General features: G+C 38.7%; 1 protein-coding gene across 27 annotated transcripts in view; it reads right to left on the bottom strand.

Annotated features, from left to right (window-relative positions):
- The window catches only part of GAB1 (GRB2 associated binding protein 1), a 117,492-nt gene that overhangs the window by 32,152 nt on the left and 62,488 nt on the right, over nt 1-22,852 (bottom strand). For 26 of the 27 annotated variants that reach the window (XM_070608915.1, XM_070608910.1, XM_070608911.1 and 23 more), the window contains exon 2: nt 6,717-7,011. In XM_070608915.1, the coding sequence (XP_070465016.1) occupies nt 6,717-7,011 (295 nt within the window). Of the gene's footprint in view, nt 1-6,716; nt 7,012-17,979; nt 18,215-22,852 lie in introns of those variants that run through there. The other variant, XM_070608914.1, reaches the window with a different exon arrangement.

The following is a 22,852-nucleotide window of genomic DNA, read 5'->3' on the forward strand; positions in this document are numbered from 1 at the left end:
GTTTTCTGCCTCACTTGGGTTTCTAACTTACTGCTCTTTCTAAGTAACGCTGGTACCAAGTTTCTGAGAACCAAGCATCAGTTTAGTGTTTGCTTATGTACGTAAAATTATTTCCTGTCTCTTAATTCAGAAGGTATGAGGAATATAATTGGCACCAATTAAAGGCCTAATAAGCTCTGGAGCAAACTCTTACTTGAATTTTACTTAGAAAGCCAATAAGTACTGCTAAGGAAAGCCTTAACGACCTTTCAGTGAAGAGACGTAGATTATTATGAGAGGAGAACCACAAGTAATAAATTGGTCCACATGATCCCTAGCTTAATGCACAGTTTTACCCCATTTAGAACCATAATGCCCTGGTGGCAGTGACCCTCACAGAAGTTGGAGTCCCCAGATGATGCCTGTAAACATTCGGAATAATTTTTTTTTTAACCAAATGGCACAAAAGCTTAAGGCCAGGGAAGCAATTCTACTCTTTCTCATTGGTAAGGTAGAATATTTCAAAGTTGAGGCACAGGTCCTCTGATTTTGTAACTACAACATACAGCATCGAGCATGTGGTAATAAACTGTGGTGTTGCTCACGTCCCTGTCAGGAGAACACATGAGATCTCCTCTCTGAGGAGGACGGGTTACATTTGCTGATAGAATATTTGTTGGTTTCTATTGCAAAAGTTTTACCTTTATGTTCACAATTAAAGGTAAATAGGTTAAGGTTACTCTGTTTCTATAGATTACTGATTTACCTAGTCTGTTATAGAATTTTTTTCTGTAAAGAGAAGCATTTCGAACTAATCTATGTTTAACTAATTTAGCAAATAAGAGTCCACAAAGAGTATGCATTATCATTAAGGCTAAAATAACCATCTTCTCACTTCTGAATACACCATTTTTTTATGGGAGAATATTTTATAAAGGTAAATCTAACAAGTAGGTACAAATAAGAAACAGCAGTGGTTGCAATGTTCAGTGAAGCGACCTGCAGTTTCTTCAAATTATTTAATCAAATATTGAAGACCTGGGGCCGGCCCCGTGGCCGAGTGGTTAAGTTCGAGTGCTCCGCTGTGGCGGCATAGGGTTTCGCTGGTTCATATCCTGGGTGCAGACATGGCACCACTCGTCAGGCCATGTTTGAGGCGGTGCCCCACATGCCACAAGCAGAAGGACCTGCAACTAAGATATACAACCATGTACTGGGGGGATTTGGGGAGATAAAGCAGAAAAGAAGGAAAAAAAAAAGAAGATTGGCAAAAAAAAAAAAAAAATTGAAGACCTTTAATCATAGACCAATCTATTTAATGTGTTTCAAGTAGAACATTTTTTATCTTTTAAATAAAAAGACTATTGTCACGACTATTTCCTTAGACTGTGAAAACATTCTTGGAGACTTAAAATAAACCTTAGGAATTGCTGACAAACGCCTTAATTCTCATCCAGAGAGGTCATGGCATCAGAATCACTTGTGGGTGTCTTAGAAATCTAGGGGCTTGGGCCCCATCTCAGGAGACGCAGTAAATCAAGATCTCAGGGGCAGTAGCTTGAAAATGTATCATCAAACAAAACAAAACAAAATAGAACAAACTCTCTGGTTGAACTGGTCCTCAGGAAAATGTAAATTCAAACCACAATGAGATACCATCCCACACTTACTAGAATGGCTAAAATTAATGACCAACAATATCAAATGTTGGTGAGAATGTAGAGTAATTGGAAGTCTCATACATTGCTAGTAGGAAAGCAACTGGTACAATAACTTTGAAAAACTAAAACTACTAAATCTACTCAAGCTATCCTATGATGTAGCCATTCCACTCATGAGTATACATCCAGAAGAACTAAGTGTTCATGTCCATCAAAAGACACATATAAGAATGTTCACAGCAGCTTTATTTGTATTAACTAGAAACTGGAAACAACCCAAAATGTCCATCAACGTTCAAACAGATCAATAATTTGTGATATAGTCACACAGTGGAAGGCTACATAGGATGAAGAACTCCCACTACATGCTCCAAGCATGAATCTCTCAGACTTAATATTGAAAAAAGACGCCAGACTCAATGGTTTTATTTCTACGAAGTTCAAGTATAGGCAAAACTAATATATGGTGATAGAAGCAAAATAACGGTTACATTTAGGCTTTTTTTCTGGGTTTTTACTGGGAAGAAGCATGAGAAAACCTTCTGGGGGACTGGAAATGTTCTGTTTCTTGATCTGAGTGGCAGTTACACAGACTTCTATTTCTACGTATAGATATAGATGAATATATAAAACTATATTGAACTGTACACTTAAGATCTGTGCCTTTCAAAATGGTAAGTTATACCTGAACTAAGAAGTAAAGAAATCTAAAAGTTCCCTAATTAAGAAGCACTTCTTTACAGGAAAGGGAGCATATGGATATTCTTACATGTTAGTTTATCTACTTTTCTAAAGGGAAGAATATCAGAGGATCACACTATTTTTTAAAAGCCACTATTATCTGGACATTTTGAGAAAAACAACCCATCTGATGGTAAGAGGCAATTTGGTAATCTTGCATCCTGAAATTAGACCAGAAGCCTCTGCGCCAAGCTGGTTAGCTGCGTACAACTCTTAGGCTGTGTTTCCTGGCACTTGTTTAGCAGATTTAACAGCTTCCACCTCGGTGTAGAAACAAAAATAAATCTGCCCATTTCGAAGAAAAAGAAAAGAAATTGGTTTCTACCCTCAAATCTCGTAAATAAAAGCATTCATAGGAACCGAACACAGTTCAATGTGCTAGAATTTAAAAACAGATCCAGCCTGCCAGCATTCTGAGTATTCAGTAATAGCAGTGGTCACCTGGGGCAGCGGAAATAACATGGTAACGATATTTTGAGAGGTTCCTGGAATCAAAACACAGGTCAGATTTTTCCCCTTTCCTTTTGTTTTCAGGAGAAAATGCGTTATTCTCATAGGGATTGGGGATAGTTATTTTCTCAGACTGTAATATACAAGCATAGTCTATTTCTTCCCACGTCTAGCCTGACACTAGTAGAGTGAAAAATCATTTTGTGTTATTAGTTTTAAGCTAAGAGTGGGGCCATATTCAGCCCTGTGAAATGGGAAGAGCACAGGGCTCAGGGGATAGATCCAGGTAAAACCAAACACCCCAATTATTTAGTGATTGGTGGTGTGATCTATTTGGAAGCAAGAGAATATAAAGCAGGTAGTAAAGTTAATGGAAGAACAAAGACATTTTGATATTTACCTTGTCATATTAAACTGTACGAATGTGATCACAAAGGATAATAACAGTTCTCTGCAGTTTAGAATTTGATGCAAATCGTTACAGGTGCGATTTTAAGAAAAGGCGTCTAGCAAAGTTAGCTACTACAAGTGAATAAGCAAATACAGTGGTTGACTTCAAAGCCTTTTGGCAGGTTTGTTACTATGCATCAAAAACCAAAATTACAGAGTAAAATAAAGTACTTTTGTGGCTCCTTGATACTACACGACGAAGGACTGCTCATCTTTTGCTGCTTTATTCCAAGAAACTCAAGTCTTCAACATAGGATAGTAAGACACCTAACTGTGGCTATGTGGGAGACGGCCAGAATGAACTCGTAAAAATCTAAATTGTAGAATTCAAAAAATAAATGCAGATAATGTACAACTGAAATTTCACAAGGTTGTAAACAATCATAATCTTAATAAAAAAATTAAAAAAATAAATGCAGTTGCATTTAGATGCAGCTCATGAACTAAATTTAGAAAGCACTGGCAAATTGAAGTCCTTAGGGGCTTGTTTTAATGAACACATAAAAACAATTTGCGATTAGCATAGCTGTTCTTAGTAGCTAACTCAGATTACATACATCAAATTTGATTAACAATATCCTTTTTTTATGGGTATTGTGAAGATAAAAAGTCCACAAATTGAGAATTTCACTCAAGGCAAATATATTTCTAAGACGTTTCAGAGGGATTTGGGAGTTTTGCCACTGAAAAGGTCACTGTAGCTTTCAAGTTTTGAAACTTCCTCCCCTCCCTATACCAGTAAGTTTATAAAGTGAAAACAGACATTGTGGCTGATTCTGACTACTAATAGCAATGAAAATGTTCCGCTAAGTACAAAAAAAAAGGTCCTCAGTACGTATCAGTTATAGTCACAGAGCCATTTAATAGGACCTACGCTTTTCCTGACCTTCTTAAGACTAAATGAGCTGCTATCCATGCTTATTTATTTTTTCTTTAGCCGAGCACTTATCAACCAGTATCATAATTCCTAGAGAATTTGCCTGTCTCTCCTGCTAGACTGACTGTAAGCTCTAAGAACTGTATTTACACACTCCCACAGTATCACAGTTTAATATATATAACCATAATAAAATATATATTTTATTATACACACACACATATATAACTTGTAATTATCAACAACTGTGATGAATTATTTTGGGTATGGAATCCTCCCCCACTAGATGCTCAGTTCCACGTCTGTAATGTTTCCCATTTATCTCCCTAACTAGTCTCCTCATACATATTGGTTGAGTGAATGCCTAAAGCCTGGTAGAGTGCTGGCAAACTCAAATTTTGGTAAATTAATAAATCGATTTTCTAAAGCAGACAAAACTTTTCTGCTTCCCAGAGCTGACTGGGTGTTCGTCAAGTTCCAGGATGATAGGAATCATTCTAAAGTGGACCAACGGACCAGACTCCACGCCTTAAAATCTGCAAAGTTAACCTGAGACCCTTCAGCATTAGAAATTATTATTTTGGGAGTTCTCAACTCTACCCACCCCTAAACGGGCTTCCAAAAATTAGAGACTCATATTCCTGGACTGAAGAATGTGCCTCCTCTCAGAGAGCACGTCATTTCCTTCGGTAAATATATTTAGAAGAATTATAAAGAAAACGAAGCGAGACAGAGGAACACCTACGACTTAGTCTTTCAGACCAGCTGAATCTCTACAAGCAACCAGGGGGGACGGAAGTCTGCCCCTATGTCCCCAAAAACAAATTCTAAATTGAAAAGGCAGCAGGCATAAGGACAACATCAACAGAAAACTTACACGACAACTTCAATTTTTTTAACTGAAAATCCATCGCATAATGAAACTAATGTGGTATCTAAATCCGATAATGATCATCACTGAGTGGTTGTTAACATAACTATTAAAAAGAGCGCTATCTGGTTTGTGACTTTAACTTTAAAATCCTCCAGTGCACTCGAATATAGATGCTATCTGCAAATAAGAAAGGAGAGGAGTTTAACTGGAGTTAGAAGTAATACCCCTATGCCCACTTAAAATGTGAACATATTTAGTAACTTCACAGAAACAACTGAAGCCTGAATTCCACACGCGAAGCAATTTCTTGAGGCTTTTAATGACCAGAGCTCTGTTGACGAGCTCTAGTTCATGAGGCGCCTCCTGTCTAAACTGGGCGCCTCCTTCCCTCTTAGGACTGGTCCCTCGGTCCGTTCTGGAGTTCCTCACCAAGGGGTTTCCCCGACCCACTTGGCCCCTCCCAGCCCTGGAAGGCTCTTTCTCCTGGGCTGCTGACTGGCCAGAGAGGAAACAGCATGCCACGTGAGCTAATCAGAGATGACTACTGTTTCACTTTAATCCAAAATTTGATGTTGATGGTTAATACAATTCCCCCCCCCCACCCCCCCCCCACCCCCCCCGTCACTGACTCTGCGGCACTCCTAAATATAGATACTTGGAAATACACACTGGTAAACATGAGTATAACCATGAAGATGATAAGGTCAAAGACTTCAGGCTGCCTTTATTTCTGATTCTTGGCTCAACAAATCTTTGCATTGGAGTCGCCTACATAGGTTCTTAGTGTTTGTCTAAAAAGGGAGAAGTAGAGAAGCAGCCAGGGAAAAGGTGGTCACGAAAGCTATAGAAAAGCATCTCAAGAGGAATTCCACTTATAAAACTCTACTGGAGACCTGTAATCACTCAGCTCTTCCCAGAACAGGCGCCCCAAATCTCAGAGCCTCTCCTCTTGCCTTTATCATTCAAGCAGAATTCTAGTCCACCTGTAGGTCCTTTCTCTCTCTCGCCCCTAAACCTGCCGGGTTCTGCATCCCTCCTTTCATTTATGCAGAAGTACTACTTCTTTCAAAAGCCCATAATTTACAATTTTTCTTCCTCCGAGAAGCTTTTCTTCACAACTTCTCATCCAAACTTTGAGCCCCCTTTTCCTCCATGCGCTTTTCAGGACTTCTGTGTTAAGTAAACTCATTTGTTTGTTACTTTTTCATCATGCTTTGTGACTGATTCTCATTTCTTTTCATGTGTATTGATAGTTGCCTTGGCTATTTCATAACTTCATAATCTAATATGGTTTTAAAATAATACCTAGAGAATTAAGTTGTCATCTGAAAATGCTATTTTTAATAGGACAAAAATAGTCAAATATCAGCAGTGTTACAAGGTTCAACTTAATATCTATATAGGAACTCAGGAAATGCTCTGAAATAAGCATATCTTCTCGTTACCTTCTTTTTCAGGACATTTATTTAGACAGTGCCCCATAATGGTTAAGTCTCTCTAAAACCTATAAAAAGTTTCTCCCCAAACTGATTAAAGCGTTTAGTACTTTTTCCAAATGTTGTTACTATTATAAAAAAAAATAAAACAAATATTATATTGTGTAATAAATAAAGAATTTTATAAGAGTTCTAAAAAAGTAGTAATAAAGGAGAATTCGGGTTGAATAACAAAATCTGGAACTTACCTTCTTCCGTAGGATTAAACCCACAGATGTCACAGATGCAACGAACCCACTTATTCATTTCCTCCTCACTGTCTGCTACCAAGTAGAAAATACGGTCAATGGTGTTGATATCGAAAATGTAGCTGTTTTCAAACTCTTTTTTGTTAAATGTCAATCCAGCATCAACTTGCTGACATAAATTTAAATCAATAATACGGATGGGCTTCTTGGCATGATCATTTTTGTAATATTCCAAGACATCTGGATCTCCGGTTAAACGGCCACTGCGTAACACAAACCATCTCCTCTTCCATGCCTGGGAACAAAACAAAAATATCCATGTAGTATTCACTGGAGAGACATTTTTCAAGAAGATGTACATTTCTCAAACCAATTTCACAAATGCACTGTCTAGAAAAAGTCACAATGTTTTCTTTGTTCCCAAAGAATAATCTACCACTCCAGCAAAGTTTACTGATGCCTCAATTAACTTAATAGTGTGTATATATACATATATTTATTATTTTCTATTAGATCTTCTAATAGAATATTAGATACTACATTGATATGGAATATCAAGTCAGCAAACCGAAGATTTAGTTGTTTTTTTTTTTAAAGAAGATGGAGAACCTGGAGCAGGTAATTATTTATTTATTTTTAAAATTTTTCTTTAAAGATTTCATTTTTGCTTTTTCTCCCAAAGCCCCCAGGTACAGAGTGGTGTGTTTTTAGTTGTGGGTCCTTCTAGCTGTGCCATATGGGATGCCGTCCCAGCATGGCTTGATGAGCCGTGCCATGTCCCTGCCCAGGATTCGAACTGGCGAAACCCTGGGCCGCCAAAGCAGAGCGCGTGAACCCAACCACTTGGCCATGGGGCTGGCCTCTGTTTATTTTTTTAAAGATTGGCACCTGAGCTGACAACTGTTGCCAATCTTCTTTTTGTTCTTCTGCTTTTTCTCCCAAAATCCCCCCAGCACATAGTTGTATATTTTAGTTGTGGGTCCTTCCAGTCGTGGCAGATTTAGTTTTTATTGAATATCAAAAAGCAGTGATTTCAACAAATGGTGCTGGGAAAACTGGATACCCACATACAAAAGAATGAAGTTGGACTCTTATATCTCACATCATATAAAAATTAACTCAAAATGGATCAAAGACCTCAATGTAAGAGCTAAGATTATAAAACTCTCAGAAGAAAACATAGGGAAAAGCTTCATGACATTAGATTTGGCAATGATTTCTTGGATTTGACACTAAGAGCACAGAAAACAAAAGAAAAAATAGGTGACCTGGACTACATCAAAATTTAAAACTTTTATACACTGAAGGACGTGATCAACAGAACGAAAAGGCAACTCACAGAATAAGAGGAAAAATACTGTAAGTCATATATCTGATAAGAGATTAATGTCCAGAATACATACCAAACACCCACAACTGATTAACGACAACAAAAATAAACAACTCAATTAAAAAAATGGGCAAAAGACTCTCCTAAGAAGTTACACAAATGGCCAACAAGCACGTGAAAAGATGCTCGACTTCACTAGCCTTAGAGAAACGCAAATCGAAATCACAATGCGATACCATTTCATACACATTAGGATGGCTATTATCAAAAAAAGCAGAAAATAACAAGTGTTGGCCAAGATGTGGAGAAATGCGAACCTCTGCGCACAGCTAGCGGGAATGTAAAATGGTGCAACTGCTGTGGAAAAACGGGATGGCAGTTCCTCAAAAAGTGCCAGTTGTGGGTATATATTCAAAAGAACTGAAAGCAAGGTCTCAAACAGGTATTTGTACACCCATGTTCATAGCAGTATTATTCACAACAGTCAAAAGGTGGAAGCGACCCAAGTGTCCACGGATGAATGAAGAGATAAACAAAATGTGGTATATACATACAATGGAATATTATTCAGTCTTAAAAGGGGAGAAAATTCTGACACATGCTATAACATGTATGAACTGTGAGACATTATGCTAAGTGAAATACGCCCATCATAAAAAGGACAAAAACCGTTTGATTCCACTAATATGAGGCACCTACAGTGATGAAATTCATCGAGACAGAAAGCAGAATGGTGGTTGCCAGGGGCTGAGGAGGGGGGAGTGGAGAGTTAGTGTTTAATGGGCAGAGTTTCAGTTCAGGAAGATGAAAAAGGTCTGGAGATGGATGGCAGGGACAGCTGCACAACAATGTGAATGTACTTAATGCCACTGAACTGTACATTTAAAAGTGGTTAAAATGGTAAAATCTTACATTATGTATATCTTACCACAATTCTTTTTTAAAAGCAATGGTTTTTCATGCCTTAATATCATGACATAAAGAATACACAGAAGGTGCTTCTTCAAAAGACTCCTTTATATTTTAAGCTGTAAGTCTCTCTCTCTCTCTTTTTTCTTTTTTTTTGCTGTGGAGGAAGGAGTAGGGAGGGGCAAAAGGGATTTAGGAACTTTCCTGGCTTCTGACCTGGAATATAAGCAAAGAAATGGACTGTGTCTTTTTCTTGGCCAGACTGTTGTTCAAAGACTGCACAGATAAGATCTGTATCCTTGAGCACGTGGTACAACTGTTTTTAAGTCTTTCTCCTTCTCTTCCCAACAAACATTTATTTGCATCTGGACCAAACTCACCAAGTCCTCTCTCTACAAGTTTTGGTAAATTCTGAGTTTCATACTATGCCTGAAGTAGCCTAAAATTCTTTTACTATTACCCTCCCTAAAATCTACACTGATCACATAATAAAAGCTGAACCAAATGACTGAACCAGTCAGCTTCGGCAGACTTTAACGCAACATCTACGCTCAGAAACAGAATCACGCCTTTCTCCTTTCTGAAGTTCTTCCTCAGCTGGCGGTAGGCTAGACGGAAAAGAGGCCAATTTTAGCAAGTCTTGGTCACCTACTAAGAGACATCTGTACTCCAGACTGAACATTCGAAAAGATCACCCAAAGAGCATGCTCCAGGAAGCAGAAAGACTGAGAAACACGACAATTGATGCACCCCAGTGGAATCAAACATTCTTAATGGCCACTGTACATTTTTGTTCAGTTGGAGACATGATGAGTACCAGTCGCACCAACTCAATCCTTTAGTTCTGGAAAGGTAAACAACCTGAAAAAGTACGTTTCTTTCAGTGACAAATTGGAGTAATGACAGCCTTATGCTTATGGCATTTTCATAAACGGTATTCATAGTAGCATATGAGTCTGGTGCTCTGCATACGGTCTAATCAGACCAAGAATGCTCGTGATGTTGGTACATGACATATGCCAATTTCCCCATAGCATTATTTCTATGTCTTCATGAACATACATATCAGTCTATAAAAAAAAATCTACTAAACTTATAATCACCAAAAGCAATACGAGTATGCCATGATAGGGTCTCTACATTTTTTATGTTTTACAAAATTTGGCATACGTAACACAAAAAGCATTGTAGTGTCAACTAAAAACTGCTTCATTTTATCCTATAAATACACGTGAGCAGAGAGAAAGGAGGATTAACTACAATCCACATACGCTTCTCCAACAGATGTTTAGTGTCAGCCTCCATCTTCACCAAATTTTATAATAAATTCTGACATGAATCTATTTTTGACTTGTTCACTGATGGAGGTCCTAGGAAGCTATGATAATGATCTGAGGCAGAGACAGAGAAAGTGAAAACTAAGGGGGCCTGAGTTGCCCATAAACCAGCTCATTTGGTCTTAAATAACTTGGACAACTGTACCGATAACTGAATTAGCTTGGGTGATGACTTTAGGTTTAATATTTTAAAACATTCTTTAAACTGTATCCATTCAAGAACATTTAGGTACATCAAGAAGTAAATCAATGAGTTAACCAGTGAAAAAGTTATTGATTATATTGTAAATACTGTGCTAGGTACTTGTGGGAAGAAATATAAGTAGGTAATTCATGATTTCTACCCTCAAGGAGTTTACTAATTATGAAGAAATACCATAAATGAAAATATTTGAGAATATTGCAACCCTAGCAAAATATCTGCACAACTATTGCTAAAAGGTCAGGCATCCCTTCATGGAAAAACTTACGCAATCCTTTAACAAGAAGATTCATAGGAAAATCACAAGGGCCTAAAAATATTATGTAGGTCTTTAATATTGTCAAGATTTTAAAGGAACTTCTCCATCCGACAGCAGCTCAAAGGAAAAAAGTAAACAACTGGTGTCCAGAAAGAGAAGGCAGTGTAGTGTTCTACAGATGCTTTAGATAAACTGAAAAGGCATAAAGTCATAAAGCATTAAGTTCACATGACTTTAGCACTGGTTTTTGGATTATGAAAACCTGTTCAGTTAAGATATGACATCTATTTACTTCAAAACAGATAAACATCATCTCTTAGTAAAATTATGCCTTTACAGATACCTCCCTATCAAGCAGTAAGCTTGAAAAAGTAATAGAGAAGTAAAGAGAAAAGAAAAAATACTATTATGTCATCTATCCAGGGCCATCAAGGCCTTACATCTTTTAGTAAGTGATTTCTCCAGATCATGAAGGTCTTTAAATACAGAAATGACTTTTTAAAACTTTAATGCCTTGCATGGAAATCTTTCTAAAATGCCTCTCACTACATAATTCATCAAACATAATTCATCCATTCCCCAGTGACTCACACTAAGTATTATGGGTATCAGTTTCTGGACTGCACTTCAGTGAGGCTCTGAGAGGCTGTTGGGCTGCATGGAGGGTCATTTGCCCCTATACTAAATAGTGCCATACTGCTGTGCTTATATGGTTCATCTATAATCTTCTTAATATAGCTTTCTGTCTTTTCTCTCAAGTTTCATCAATTGTCACTTCTCCCTTCTAATAATATGGTTTATAGGATGCCAAACTGTTTCCTGCCTCAGAGACTTTGCACATGCTGTTTCCTAAGTCAGGTATGTTCTTTCCCCCAGTCTTTGTCAGGCCAACTCTGACCTTCAGGCCTTCCCTTCCCTGACCACCCTCAACCAACCACCCCCGATATAAAGTAGGGCACAGTTCTATGGACCCTATTTTACCTATGTAGTGATTTTTTAATTTTGCAATTCAATTTTTCTTTGTATTTGTTTATTTAGCATCTGATTCCCTTAGCAGACTGTCAAGTCCATGAAGATAATGACCGCGTCTGCTTTATTTGCCATTACATACACAATGCATAGCACGTGCCTGGTACACAGAAATATTTGTTCAGTAAAAAAAACATAATTTCCCCAAGTTGTAAAATTTCTGAGAATATTAGATTAGACATATGGGCCACATTCAATAGAAAGGTGTGCTTTCAAAACATCTTTCACTTGAGAAAAAGAGCTCCAATAGTGAAGATATACATAATAAAGTAAACATAACTAAGGCAGCTTTACACATGCACAAAACACATAGGGAGACTGACAAAAGGGGAACAAAATGAAACCGTGTCCTTTTGCTATAGCTTAAGTGTGCTGTTTTCTGCTTAACTGCGGCTCCCCCATCCATTTCTTTGCTTCTCTGTTGAAATGATATTGTTAAAATTTAAAAGGCCCTTGGAAACTAAAATAAATAGCCAAGAAATGAACAGCAACTGATTGAGGTGCACTAGAGGGATTGGGCTAGCGATTACAGAGGCTGAGTAGACGTTATCTAAGAGATGAACCCTTACAGCAGGAAATTACAGCATTAAAACACAGAATTTAGCCAAGCAGCACCTGCCACTTATTTATTTATTTTTAACATGATCCAAATGTGAATGTTTGTCTCAGTCACAAAATGAGTCACTCTCATCGAGTCTGGCACAGCTTAGACTGGAAAACAAAAGCAATTACATAAACGACACACTTTAATAAGGCAGATACAAAGGTTCTCTGGATTATGGTACAAAGCACAATTTAGCCACAGAATAAAGCTTGATGCTCGACGAGAGAACTGACATCAGCACCCTCGCTAATCGCAGCACAAAAGCTTCTCTATGTTTTGTCAGAGCATAAAATGGGCCCAAATAAATCAGTCTTTGTTATCTGAAAATATCTGGGATTCTTAAAGTTTGTCCTATTTTTATCCTTGCTGCCTTGGTAGCCCCACAGAAAGTTGTACACTGCCTCACCAATCCTGCAGAGCGGTAAGAGATACAAAGGACAAGATCTCTAGAAACCTTCACAACTAAATACGCAAAGCGACTTTAAACAAAATTCATGTGAAAAATCATTTTAACTATTGGACTTGCATTATGAGCAGGTATCCTCGAGAAGCACTGCACAAAATTAATTTTGTTGTCATTTCTTATATGCACTCGTCACTTCTATTTTAAGTTGAATAAATGATGCAGTCCTAAGACTTCATCAGCAGGTCTGCACTTTGAGCAGCTTAAAAGCACCATACTCTGATACCAGTGTCTCATCTCAGGGTCTCAAGATTAACTTCGGCTATTACATTAACATCACAGTAGGACGGCATGTATAGTCCATGGATCCCAGTGGAAATGTAATTAGATCAGACTCCCAAACTAAATATCCATAATGCTTGGAGTATTTGCATTGCCATTTACCCATTCCCTATGTCCAGTGACTGCCTACTGCCCATAGGATAAAGCCCAAACTCTCTGGCAGGGCACATGGGCCCCTCCAAGCCCCTCCCTATCTCTCCAGCCTGGCTTCTTGCCTGTCTGCCTTCCAACCACATCCATATCAGAAATGCTCGCAGTTCCCCCAGCACTCTGTTTCTGTCCTGCCTCTGGCCCTGACACATGCTGTTTCTGGGCACATAATCCACCCCCTGGATTCAGCTCAGACCTCTTTTGGGTACCACCCCTGAGCAGGCCTTCTCCAAGCTCTCCGTTTCCACCTCGTTCCTAGTTAGATGTTTGATGTCCCTACAAGTGACTTTCTTGAGGGCTGGAGCCATGTCTGTTCACCCTTCCTCTTTCTTTTCCCATTGCCTAGCCCCAAGGAGGCATATGGTCAATGTCTGCTAAATATTGCAATCAAAGGAGGCAAGGATAGGGGCCGGCTCCGTGGCCGAGTGGTTAAGTTCGCGCACTCCACTGCGGTGGCCCAGGGTTCGGATCCTGGGCACGGACATGGCACCGCTCGTCAGGCCGTGTTGAGGCGGGGTCCCACATCCTCACAACTAGAAGGACCTGCAACTAAGATACACAACAATGTACCAGGGGGGTTTGGGGAGATAAAGCAGAAAAAAAAAAACAAAAAAGACTGGCAACAGCTGTTAGCCCAGGTGCCAATCTTTAAAAAACAAAAAACAAAAAAGGAGGCAAGGATTAAAATATGCAAGCTCTCACACTATTTATGTTCTAGGGGGATACTGACATGACTGCAGTCTGCCCAGCCTGCTGGCGATTTGGCTGGCACGAATTGTCAGGCAAGGCAGAGGTGTCTAAACAATAAACTTGCTTTAAACACTCTATAGATATGAGAGATATTTTTAAACATCCTTTCAAAAGAACTATTCTTTGAAACACTTTCTGTACTTAAGCAAATTGCATATGTTAAACTGAAGATAAACATTGCACTGAGGGAAGGTCTTAAGATAGGTTTTATCACAGCCTCAGAGTATGGGTATGTACATATTGGCAGGAAAGTATAGATGGAGTCTCATTATCTAGTGGAAGAAAAAAATTCAATCTGGATTAGCCCCAAACCGTTACCTGTAATGATATTATTGACAAATTCACAAAATATGCCTAAACGGCAAATGAGCTCAGTTTTAAAGAAAACATTGCAACTGCTGCACACTTGTTTTCTGAGTCCTCTGTGCTATAACTGACAGAGTACATTTCTGTTGTAAAGCTCGCCAAGACTCCCTAAATCCCTTCCCTGTGCCTCTACTGGAAGAACTCATTGTTGAGGAAACAGCCAACACACGGGTGGGCAAAACAGAAGAGGTAACCATGGTCCAGTGACTCTCAACCCTAACTGCACATAAGAAATATCTGGAGAAGTTTACTTCCAAAAAGACTGATGCCTGGGGCCTCACCTCAGAACAACTAAATTGTAGTCTGGGGCCTTGGCACGGGCATATGTAGTTTTAAATGCGCAACGGTTGATTCTAAGATGCCGTCAAGACTGAGAACCACCAGTCCAACCAACAGACAGAATTAAGTTACTCCTTAATAGAATTTAACAAAAGACAAACCCCGTAACAAAGGTTCTTTCAAGCTTGTGTCTAATTCCTTAGCTTCTCCTGCCTTCTGCTCTTGTCAATGCAGTATCTCCCTCCTTGTTTTTGTTCATATTTATCCTGCTGGCGAACGTTATTGTTTAAACTCCTTTCTACTGTTGGAAACCTAATCCATTCTTCAAGATTCTGTCCCAACTGTCCCCTTTTCTTGCCACACCTTCCCTCTGGACTCTCCGCAACCCATCAGTTACTGCCCTGAAATTACCAGGGGACAGTTTGGAATCATGTTATTTCACTACATACATTTCCAAATGTTCCAAATGCTTGTGAATTATTTTCCCAAATGGACATCAAGTTCCTTGAAAGCTGAGACCATTCCTTAAATTTTTTTGTATCTGTAACAGTGCTTTATACATCATGAAGCCCTCAAGCCTTGACGGGAGGCCTTTAAAGATTTCTGTTCATCAGAATGACCCCAGAGAGCCAGTGAAGACAAATGAAAAGATCTCAGAGAAAGAAAAAAGAAGTCCAAAGTTGTTATCCTTAGGGTAAGGTCCAAATCCCTTTCACAGGATGGCACGCAAAGTTCTTCACAACCACACTTACCCTCCTTGCCTCTCCAGTCTCTCACCTCCACAGACGGCCTCAGCGAGCACCCACACAGCTTGTTCACTCCCCCACGGCTGTACATTTTGTTGCTTTGTTTGAGTCAAACACACCCTATCTGTCTCACCCAATGAGCTTCTACTCATTCTTCAAGACCTAGTCAAGACCTCTTCTTGGGAGCTTTCCTCAACTTCCTTCCAATTAAGGCACCCACCCTACCCGCTCCCATTCCTCTGGGCTCTCAGCACACAGGTCCCCAGCAGCCCATTAACAAGCCCATTCCCTTACAGCACTTCAGAAAGATCTCTGATGACTGCATTTAGGTCTCTAGGTAGTTGCTGAACCCTAAAGTTTACCAGGACCCCATAAGCTGAAGAAGAACCGCAGGACTTCCTACATTCTTGAGCCAACTGCCCTTCCATCATGAAACATCACCACTGTAATTTTACTAACCCTCTATTATCCCAGAAAACTGGGGGGAAAAGTGCAGTGGAACTTTCTTATTTTGAAATCTCTTAGAAGGTCTATCACAACTGATATTTAAGGAAAAAGGATCATTACTGTGAATTCTTTGGTAGAATTAAAAACTTATGTATAATCTCAGAAATCTGTAAAATGTTAGGGTTGAAGATATGTGTATCACAAGATAAAAATGCTATTTTTAATAGGATAGGTTTTATCTAAATTTCATTGGCAGAGTCATCGTTAAATAAATTATGGGAAATCTATACAAGAATAAATCTATGTAAAGTATTTAAAAAGTGAGATAGATCTACATACATGAAAAATGTCTACAAGATAATTGTTAAGTGAAAAAAAGCAAGCTGCAGAATTGTACATAAGGTATGATTCCATTTGTCTGAAATGATTGCATGTTTGTATACATACAACACACATAAACTATGTTTAGAGAACAGGTCTCTGGTCTCTTTGGAAGTTTTAACTGTTGTAATATAGGGATGGGAGAACAGACACATTTCATATTTTTATTTTATATACTTTTGTATAGTCTGATTTTTTCAAGAAGCTTCCATTTATTATTTTTATGATTTAAAAAATATTACATATTTAAAGAGCTTATGCCTAGAAATACTCTAAAAAAGAAAGGCCATTAATTTTTTTTAAATCTAGGAATGATGTACACACACAAAAAAGTTTACGGATGTATGGAAATGCATACTCTTCTTTTTACTCTGCAATTAGTGAATGAATTCAACCTTTCTTTTAAATATAGAATTGCAGGATACATCTGGAAGGAGTCTTAGTCAGGAAATAGCTTAGACAAAGTATAACTACTTTGTTTTAAAGACTGAAATTCTAGGGTTAAAAAAAAGGAAAATTGGGAGCACTTAAGATAGAGGAACAAATTTCACCTTCTCCCCTTCCCATAAAGTCCAGTGGTTATAATATTCATACTATTTTAAATTTATTTTAAAATACATCAGTAAATGGTAATATACTAAGATATTTAAATATCTAAAATAAGCACTTTGGGAATTACTTGACCTATTAAAAATATTAAATTTCCATAATAACACCAGCAGGGTAAATAAAATATAGAAAAACAAATTAACCATGAAGCAGGGACAAAAGAAAACCATTTGCTTTAAAATACTTGAGTTGTTTTCCAGGAAGCACCATCTTTTCTCATAGAGCAAAATAAGGAAAAAACAGGCTCGGTGGAAGTTTCCACTCCACTGGCTCTATCATTATGATCATCTGTTCCAAACACACACAAGCCTAAAATTTCCTGTTTTCAAACCATTGTCACCATTTTCTAGCCTAGTGCTATCTGTGCTAACTTTAGCTTAGTAATATAAACAAAAGAATACACCAAAAATAATGCAGAACAATGCCTAGATGTAGGCTAACAACTGTTGCACAAATCTTTTAAATAGGAGTTTACATACATCGCCTGGACGAAAACAAATTAGCGGGACCTGAAACAATTTCATGATAGCAAAACTGATAAAAAAAAATCAAGTTTAACTTGGAAATACTACAGTAGCTGGGGGGAAAATTCTGGGAATTTTAAACTATTAATTAATAGTGTATAATTTACTTGTTGAAATCATTGCTAAACTGTGCCTACCTCAGAGCCCTGGCATTGATCCCACATAAAACAAACAAAAAGAGCAACAACAAAAACTCCTCAGTATTTAATATACACAACGTCGTTCTTACACCTTTTCTGGGTTATAGACCTCTTTGAGAATCTGACAAAAGCACCTTTTCTTAGAAAAAGGCACATAAATAATACTATATACAGTTTCAGGGGTTCACAGTTTTCCTGTGGCATCTGTTAAGAACACTTGAAATAGGACTACACTTTAATACTTCTTACTACAAAGAACAGTTTGGTATGAGACCTTGGACCCCAACCAGGGTCCACAGGAAAGTAGGTCACCCGACGGCATTAACTCTCAATACAGCACTGCGGGGCAGGTCGAGGATATTTTTACTTATAAACATGAGTTCATATCTCATCATATTTCCACCTGTCAGGCTGTGGGACACACTGTGACTCTGGGGGTTTTCACGGCGTCCTTACCCTGACTAGGAGGAGGCTGAAGAGAGGAAGAGCCTGGCTTGCAACATCCTGTGTGACTGGGCACGGAGGTCTGGGGGGACTGGAGAGCTGCATCTGTTCTGGGAAGACCACCTGCCTTGGGTTTCATCTGACGTCACCCTTTTCTTTCCACCGTGTGCAATAAGAGTCAGTGAGTTCATATTAGGGTGTGATCAGAGGAAAACGGGGCAGGAAGTCCACTCCATCTTTTGGAATCAGCTTTGGCCTGCCTCTGGCCTAGACAAAAGGGAGCTGGAGTCATATGCCATCTGGCCAGTTAGAGATTCAGCAGGGGAGCCGCAGCTGGTGATGGAACAAGCACGTACCCAGCTCTGTCTTCTGCATTTCTCCCTGAGAACCTATGGAGGCAGAGGCGGCATAAATGTCCAGGCAGCCTCCTACCAATCTAGCTGAAAACAGCAGAAGTGCAATAAAGAGCTATGAGCATTATCATCAGCTCTAATCACACCCAGAGTCATTAAGCCATTAATTCCACTTCTAGGAATCTCACCTAAGGAAAGAATGCAAAATGCAGCTAAGTACGTGGGCATCAAAATACTCCACATAAACAAGCAGATAGTTGAAACAATCTAAATCTTCAACAACAGGCAGAGTGAAGAACAGCCCAGTTTTAGAACTGCAAGTTCCACATCCTGGGAAACCCTTCAGGCCTGAGCAAACCAGGAAGGTTGGTGAGAGTAGGGAATTGAGTAAATGAATTACAATAAATCTCCATAAGGGAGTCTTACGTAGTCATTAAAATGATGCTTTTGAATGGCATTTTTAAGATTTGTTTTTTACCCGTGTTGTGCAAAACTTCCAAAATATTGAGATCTTGGCAAGGAACTCATCTTCTCCATTTGGAGTAACTGGAATCTGGTGTGAAGGAATACTGGCAACACTTTCCTTTCTACCTTTTCTGGCTCCCCTGTCACCTGTGCCAGGTAGAGCCGACGACTCTGGGGTGTCCACAGCACCTCGTGCAAACTTCTAACAGAGTCCTCTTCTCTGGCATGTCTATCAGGCTTTGCACAGCTTCTTTTCTCCCCAAGACCCTGTCTTATTCCTCCTTAATCCAAGTACTTAGCATAGCGCACAGCACGCAAGGACTTGGCGGCTTAACAGGCATGTGTGATAACTGTTACTTGAACAAATGAACGAATGTTTCCTGGTGACCCTGATGACGCTCTCTCTGTTCTTCACTACCTTGCTTTTCACGTACATAAAGGATATGCCAAACCAATAGTGGGCCTCCTTTCTGCTGTAAGAGTGCAGCCATAAATCTTATCAAATCCCCACTCCACAGGGCTCAGTCAACAAAAAGTGAAACTAACTTAAGGAACAAGTCAATATGAAATCATGTTAATATGCTAATATTAGGAAGCTACAACTTCAGACAGTGCCCACAGTACTATGAGAACATCTACATATTTTAATTATAAGACATTATTTATGTTAGCACGCTTATTTCTATATATATAGTTATAGTCTCTCTCTCTCTCTCTCTCTTTATTCAACACTGTTGTGTGTGCATGTGTAGTGACATTCCAGTCTCTGAGGGTAGACTGTAATGTCATTAGAGAATAAGGGCAAAATGCCACGTGCTATGAAGTATAGTGTCAATGAACATGTTAACTGAAGAACAAGACGTGAGAACTTAAATACTGTTGTTTAAGTGGCAGGAAATTATCACATCTTAAAGTCACAAAATTTTCAAGCACAGATACAAATTCTAATTGCAGCTTTAGAGCAGTGCTGTCCAACAAAACTTTCGGCAATGGAGATGGCTGCACTGACCATCACAGTAGCCACCAGCCACACGTGGCCATAGTGAACATGAAAGATGGCTGGTGCAACTGAGGAAGTGATTTCTTGGTTCATTTAATTTAATTTAGCCACATGTGGCTAGTAGCTATCCTATGGATAGTGCAGTTTTAAAGTCCATTTCTTTGACTTGAGAGAGAGGCAATAGCAATTGCTAAAGAGGCTGCCGCTCTAAATAATAAAACTCACAACAAATGGTTAAATTGTGCAGTGTTACCGTGAGCTGTTGTGCCTGAGATGCTAACAGTTATGTGACCCTATTTCCTGATTGTACTATGTTCCACAAACTTACTTTGTCCCACAAATGCATGTAACCTATGTTGTTATTTTTTTGAAAATAATACAGTTGCTTAAATAGATTTTAAAGAAACAGAACACCAACAACAATCAGGAATTTTAAAAAATTGATCTTCCATAAAACCAAAAAATTTCTGTTTCTTGCTCAGCTATCCAATCCAAAATAATTCGTTCTGGAATAGAGCTAGTGTTTTGAGTTTCCACCAAAACATACAAAAGCATTCTCATTTTCTTCTCTAAGTTCCTTATTGAACATTCGCAATTTATAATAAAGTAAAACCCTGATACATGGAGATTTGGATCACAGTTCAAAAACAACACTTCCACATTAAGAACCAGAGCAAAAGCAATGAAGTGTTACAAAAACAAACTTAAAATTTCCACAATTACATTTATATGCCAAAATATTGGTTATATATTATAAGCCAAAATAATGGTTAGTATAATTTTCTTCTAAACATAAAACTCAGTCTAACGCTTTCAGAACAAAAGATAGATGGCAATGAAAGGTTTCCGTAGAAAGACATACTTCCAAAGAGATAAAATATGCATTCTGGAGTCACTGACTGTAAAATACATTAAGTTTAAGGTGCAGGGACGAATAACCTCATCCAAAGAGCAGAATTAAGTACAAAGTGGAACACGATACAAAAATTACTCCACAGATAATGAAATCAAGATCTTTGATGTGAATGTGGAGGACCCAGCCCAAGTGCTGATGATGACGACCTCCCCACCCCATGACAGAGGGGGGGTGCCCCTTTTCATAAAACATGCTTTGGGGGGGGAGAGGACACTTTTTCATCCAGGTAACATGCAGATACTGATCTCATCATATAAGAAAAGCTGTTGATCATTTACCTCTTTTTGTTTTCAACAAATCCATGCTATCTTGCCCATTCTATGGTGTGTCAGCCCTAAAATGAGCCCAGCTTTCTTTTTCCTGTCAACTTTCCATCTCCCTCTACACCACCCAAGGCTCATAACCTTTGACCAACAGGAAGTAGATACAATGGACTGAAAATAACAGCGACTGTAAGGATTTGTGTATCATGATTTAATGCTTGAGGACTAGGAGAGAGGGTTGGGGGAAAGAGAAAATGACTAGCTATTTCTGCCAGAGGAGTAACAGTGGCATTTAGCAGGACCCAACTCATCTTGAACTCCAAGCAAAACTGTTACCCAAGTTATATAGTTCATAAAAGCTAAAAAAAAATATGCACAGTATGCATAATAATACATATATTGATATACCACAAGCAGTTGACACAAGATAACTCATACACTTAGCTACCTTAAACGTGTTAGTAACCCTGTGAGACAATCAGGGTTATTCACAAAGTGCTGGCATCTGAGGTAAGATGACAACTGACTGCATCTGACTTGCCAACTTGGAAGTTCACTAAAGTCTGCAAAAGCTAAAAATAACCAGACAAACATGTTTACAGCATTTTAAAAATACAGGATCCACACACTGTCTTCTAAATATAAACCTTGAGTGTGGAGTACAGGGATTGGCTTAGGGTTTTCAGACGTCATCAGGACATCCCACACTTCACCACAGCAATTCACATTTCACTATTTTACTTTAAATATACAATTGGTGGTATTTAACTAGAGTGAAGGAGGAGTGTGTTTGGAACAGGGAAGACAAGCAGGAAAGGAAAGGATGGTACCTCTTCTGCCATTTAGGGCTTCAGAATACCACAAAGCCCCCAACTCTTTGTGGTGGGACCTGACCTTCTTGAAATTCTGAAAGCGACATCCTGCCTGGATTTTTCCACTCCACACATCCACTCTCCAATTCCCTTCCCCCTTCCTCATTCCTAAATCTATAGATGCTGCTGCAATAGATAAATGGAGACAGGAAGCCAAGCGGAACACACACATATATGCAAAAGTCTCTACATCCCAACTGGTCCATGAGTGTCTGAATTTTGAAGACAACAATTCTAACTCTTTTTCTGTTCTTGAAAACTGAGACAAGTCTAAGTCAAGCACAGGGAAAATTTTCCAACTCAAAAACCATAATGCTTATATCAGTTGGGACTGCCTGGGGTGGCTGTAGTAAGACTATTAAGGAATTCAAAGGGGTTATTTTATTAGGGGAAATAAAATGTCTATTTGATCTCTATAAGTTATTTATTTTTTGATATTAATTTTTGGATAGGATTGCTTTAAATTTTATCCTCTGCCTTTAATTCTAAGAAATTTTAAAAACTTAACAGCTATTAAAAAAAATGAGAAAAAAACCTGCAGCAACAGATTTAGCCCTATACTTGTATGCCATAAACTTCAAATGTCTGTGCCTTTTTTTTTTTTTTTTTTTTAAAGATTTTATTTTTTCCTTTTTCTCCCCAAAGCCCCCTGGTACATAGTTGTGTATTCTTCGTTGTGGGTTCCTCTAGTTGTGGCATGTGGGACGCTGCCTCAGCGTGGTCTGACGAGCAGTGCCATGTCCACGCCCAGGATTCGAACTGTCGAAACACTGGGTCGCCTGCAGCGGAGCGTGCGAACTTAACCACTCGGCCACGGGGCCAGCCCCCAAATGTCTGTGCCTTTTAATTCAAAGTACTGTGGTGGAATCTACCTTTCTGGAGGTTATCCAATATAATTAAAGTGTTCTCCAGAATAAAATCACCTAAGGCATATGGGCATTTTCTTAACAAATTTATTTATGTATTTATTTATTTATTTTGAGGAAGATTGGCCCTGAGCTAACATCCGTGCCCAT

This window comes from Equus przewalskii, chromosome 2 (assembly GCF_037783145.1).
Source record: "Equus przewalskii isolate Varuska chromosome 2, EquPr2, whole genome shotgun sequence".
In the NCBI taxonomy this organism is placed as follows: Eukaryota; Metazoa; Chordata; class Mammalia; order Perissodactyla; family Equidae; genus Equus; species Equus przewalskii.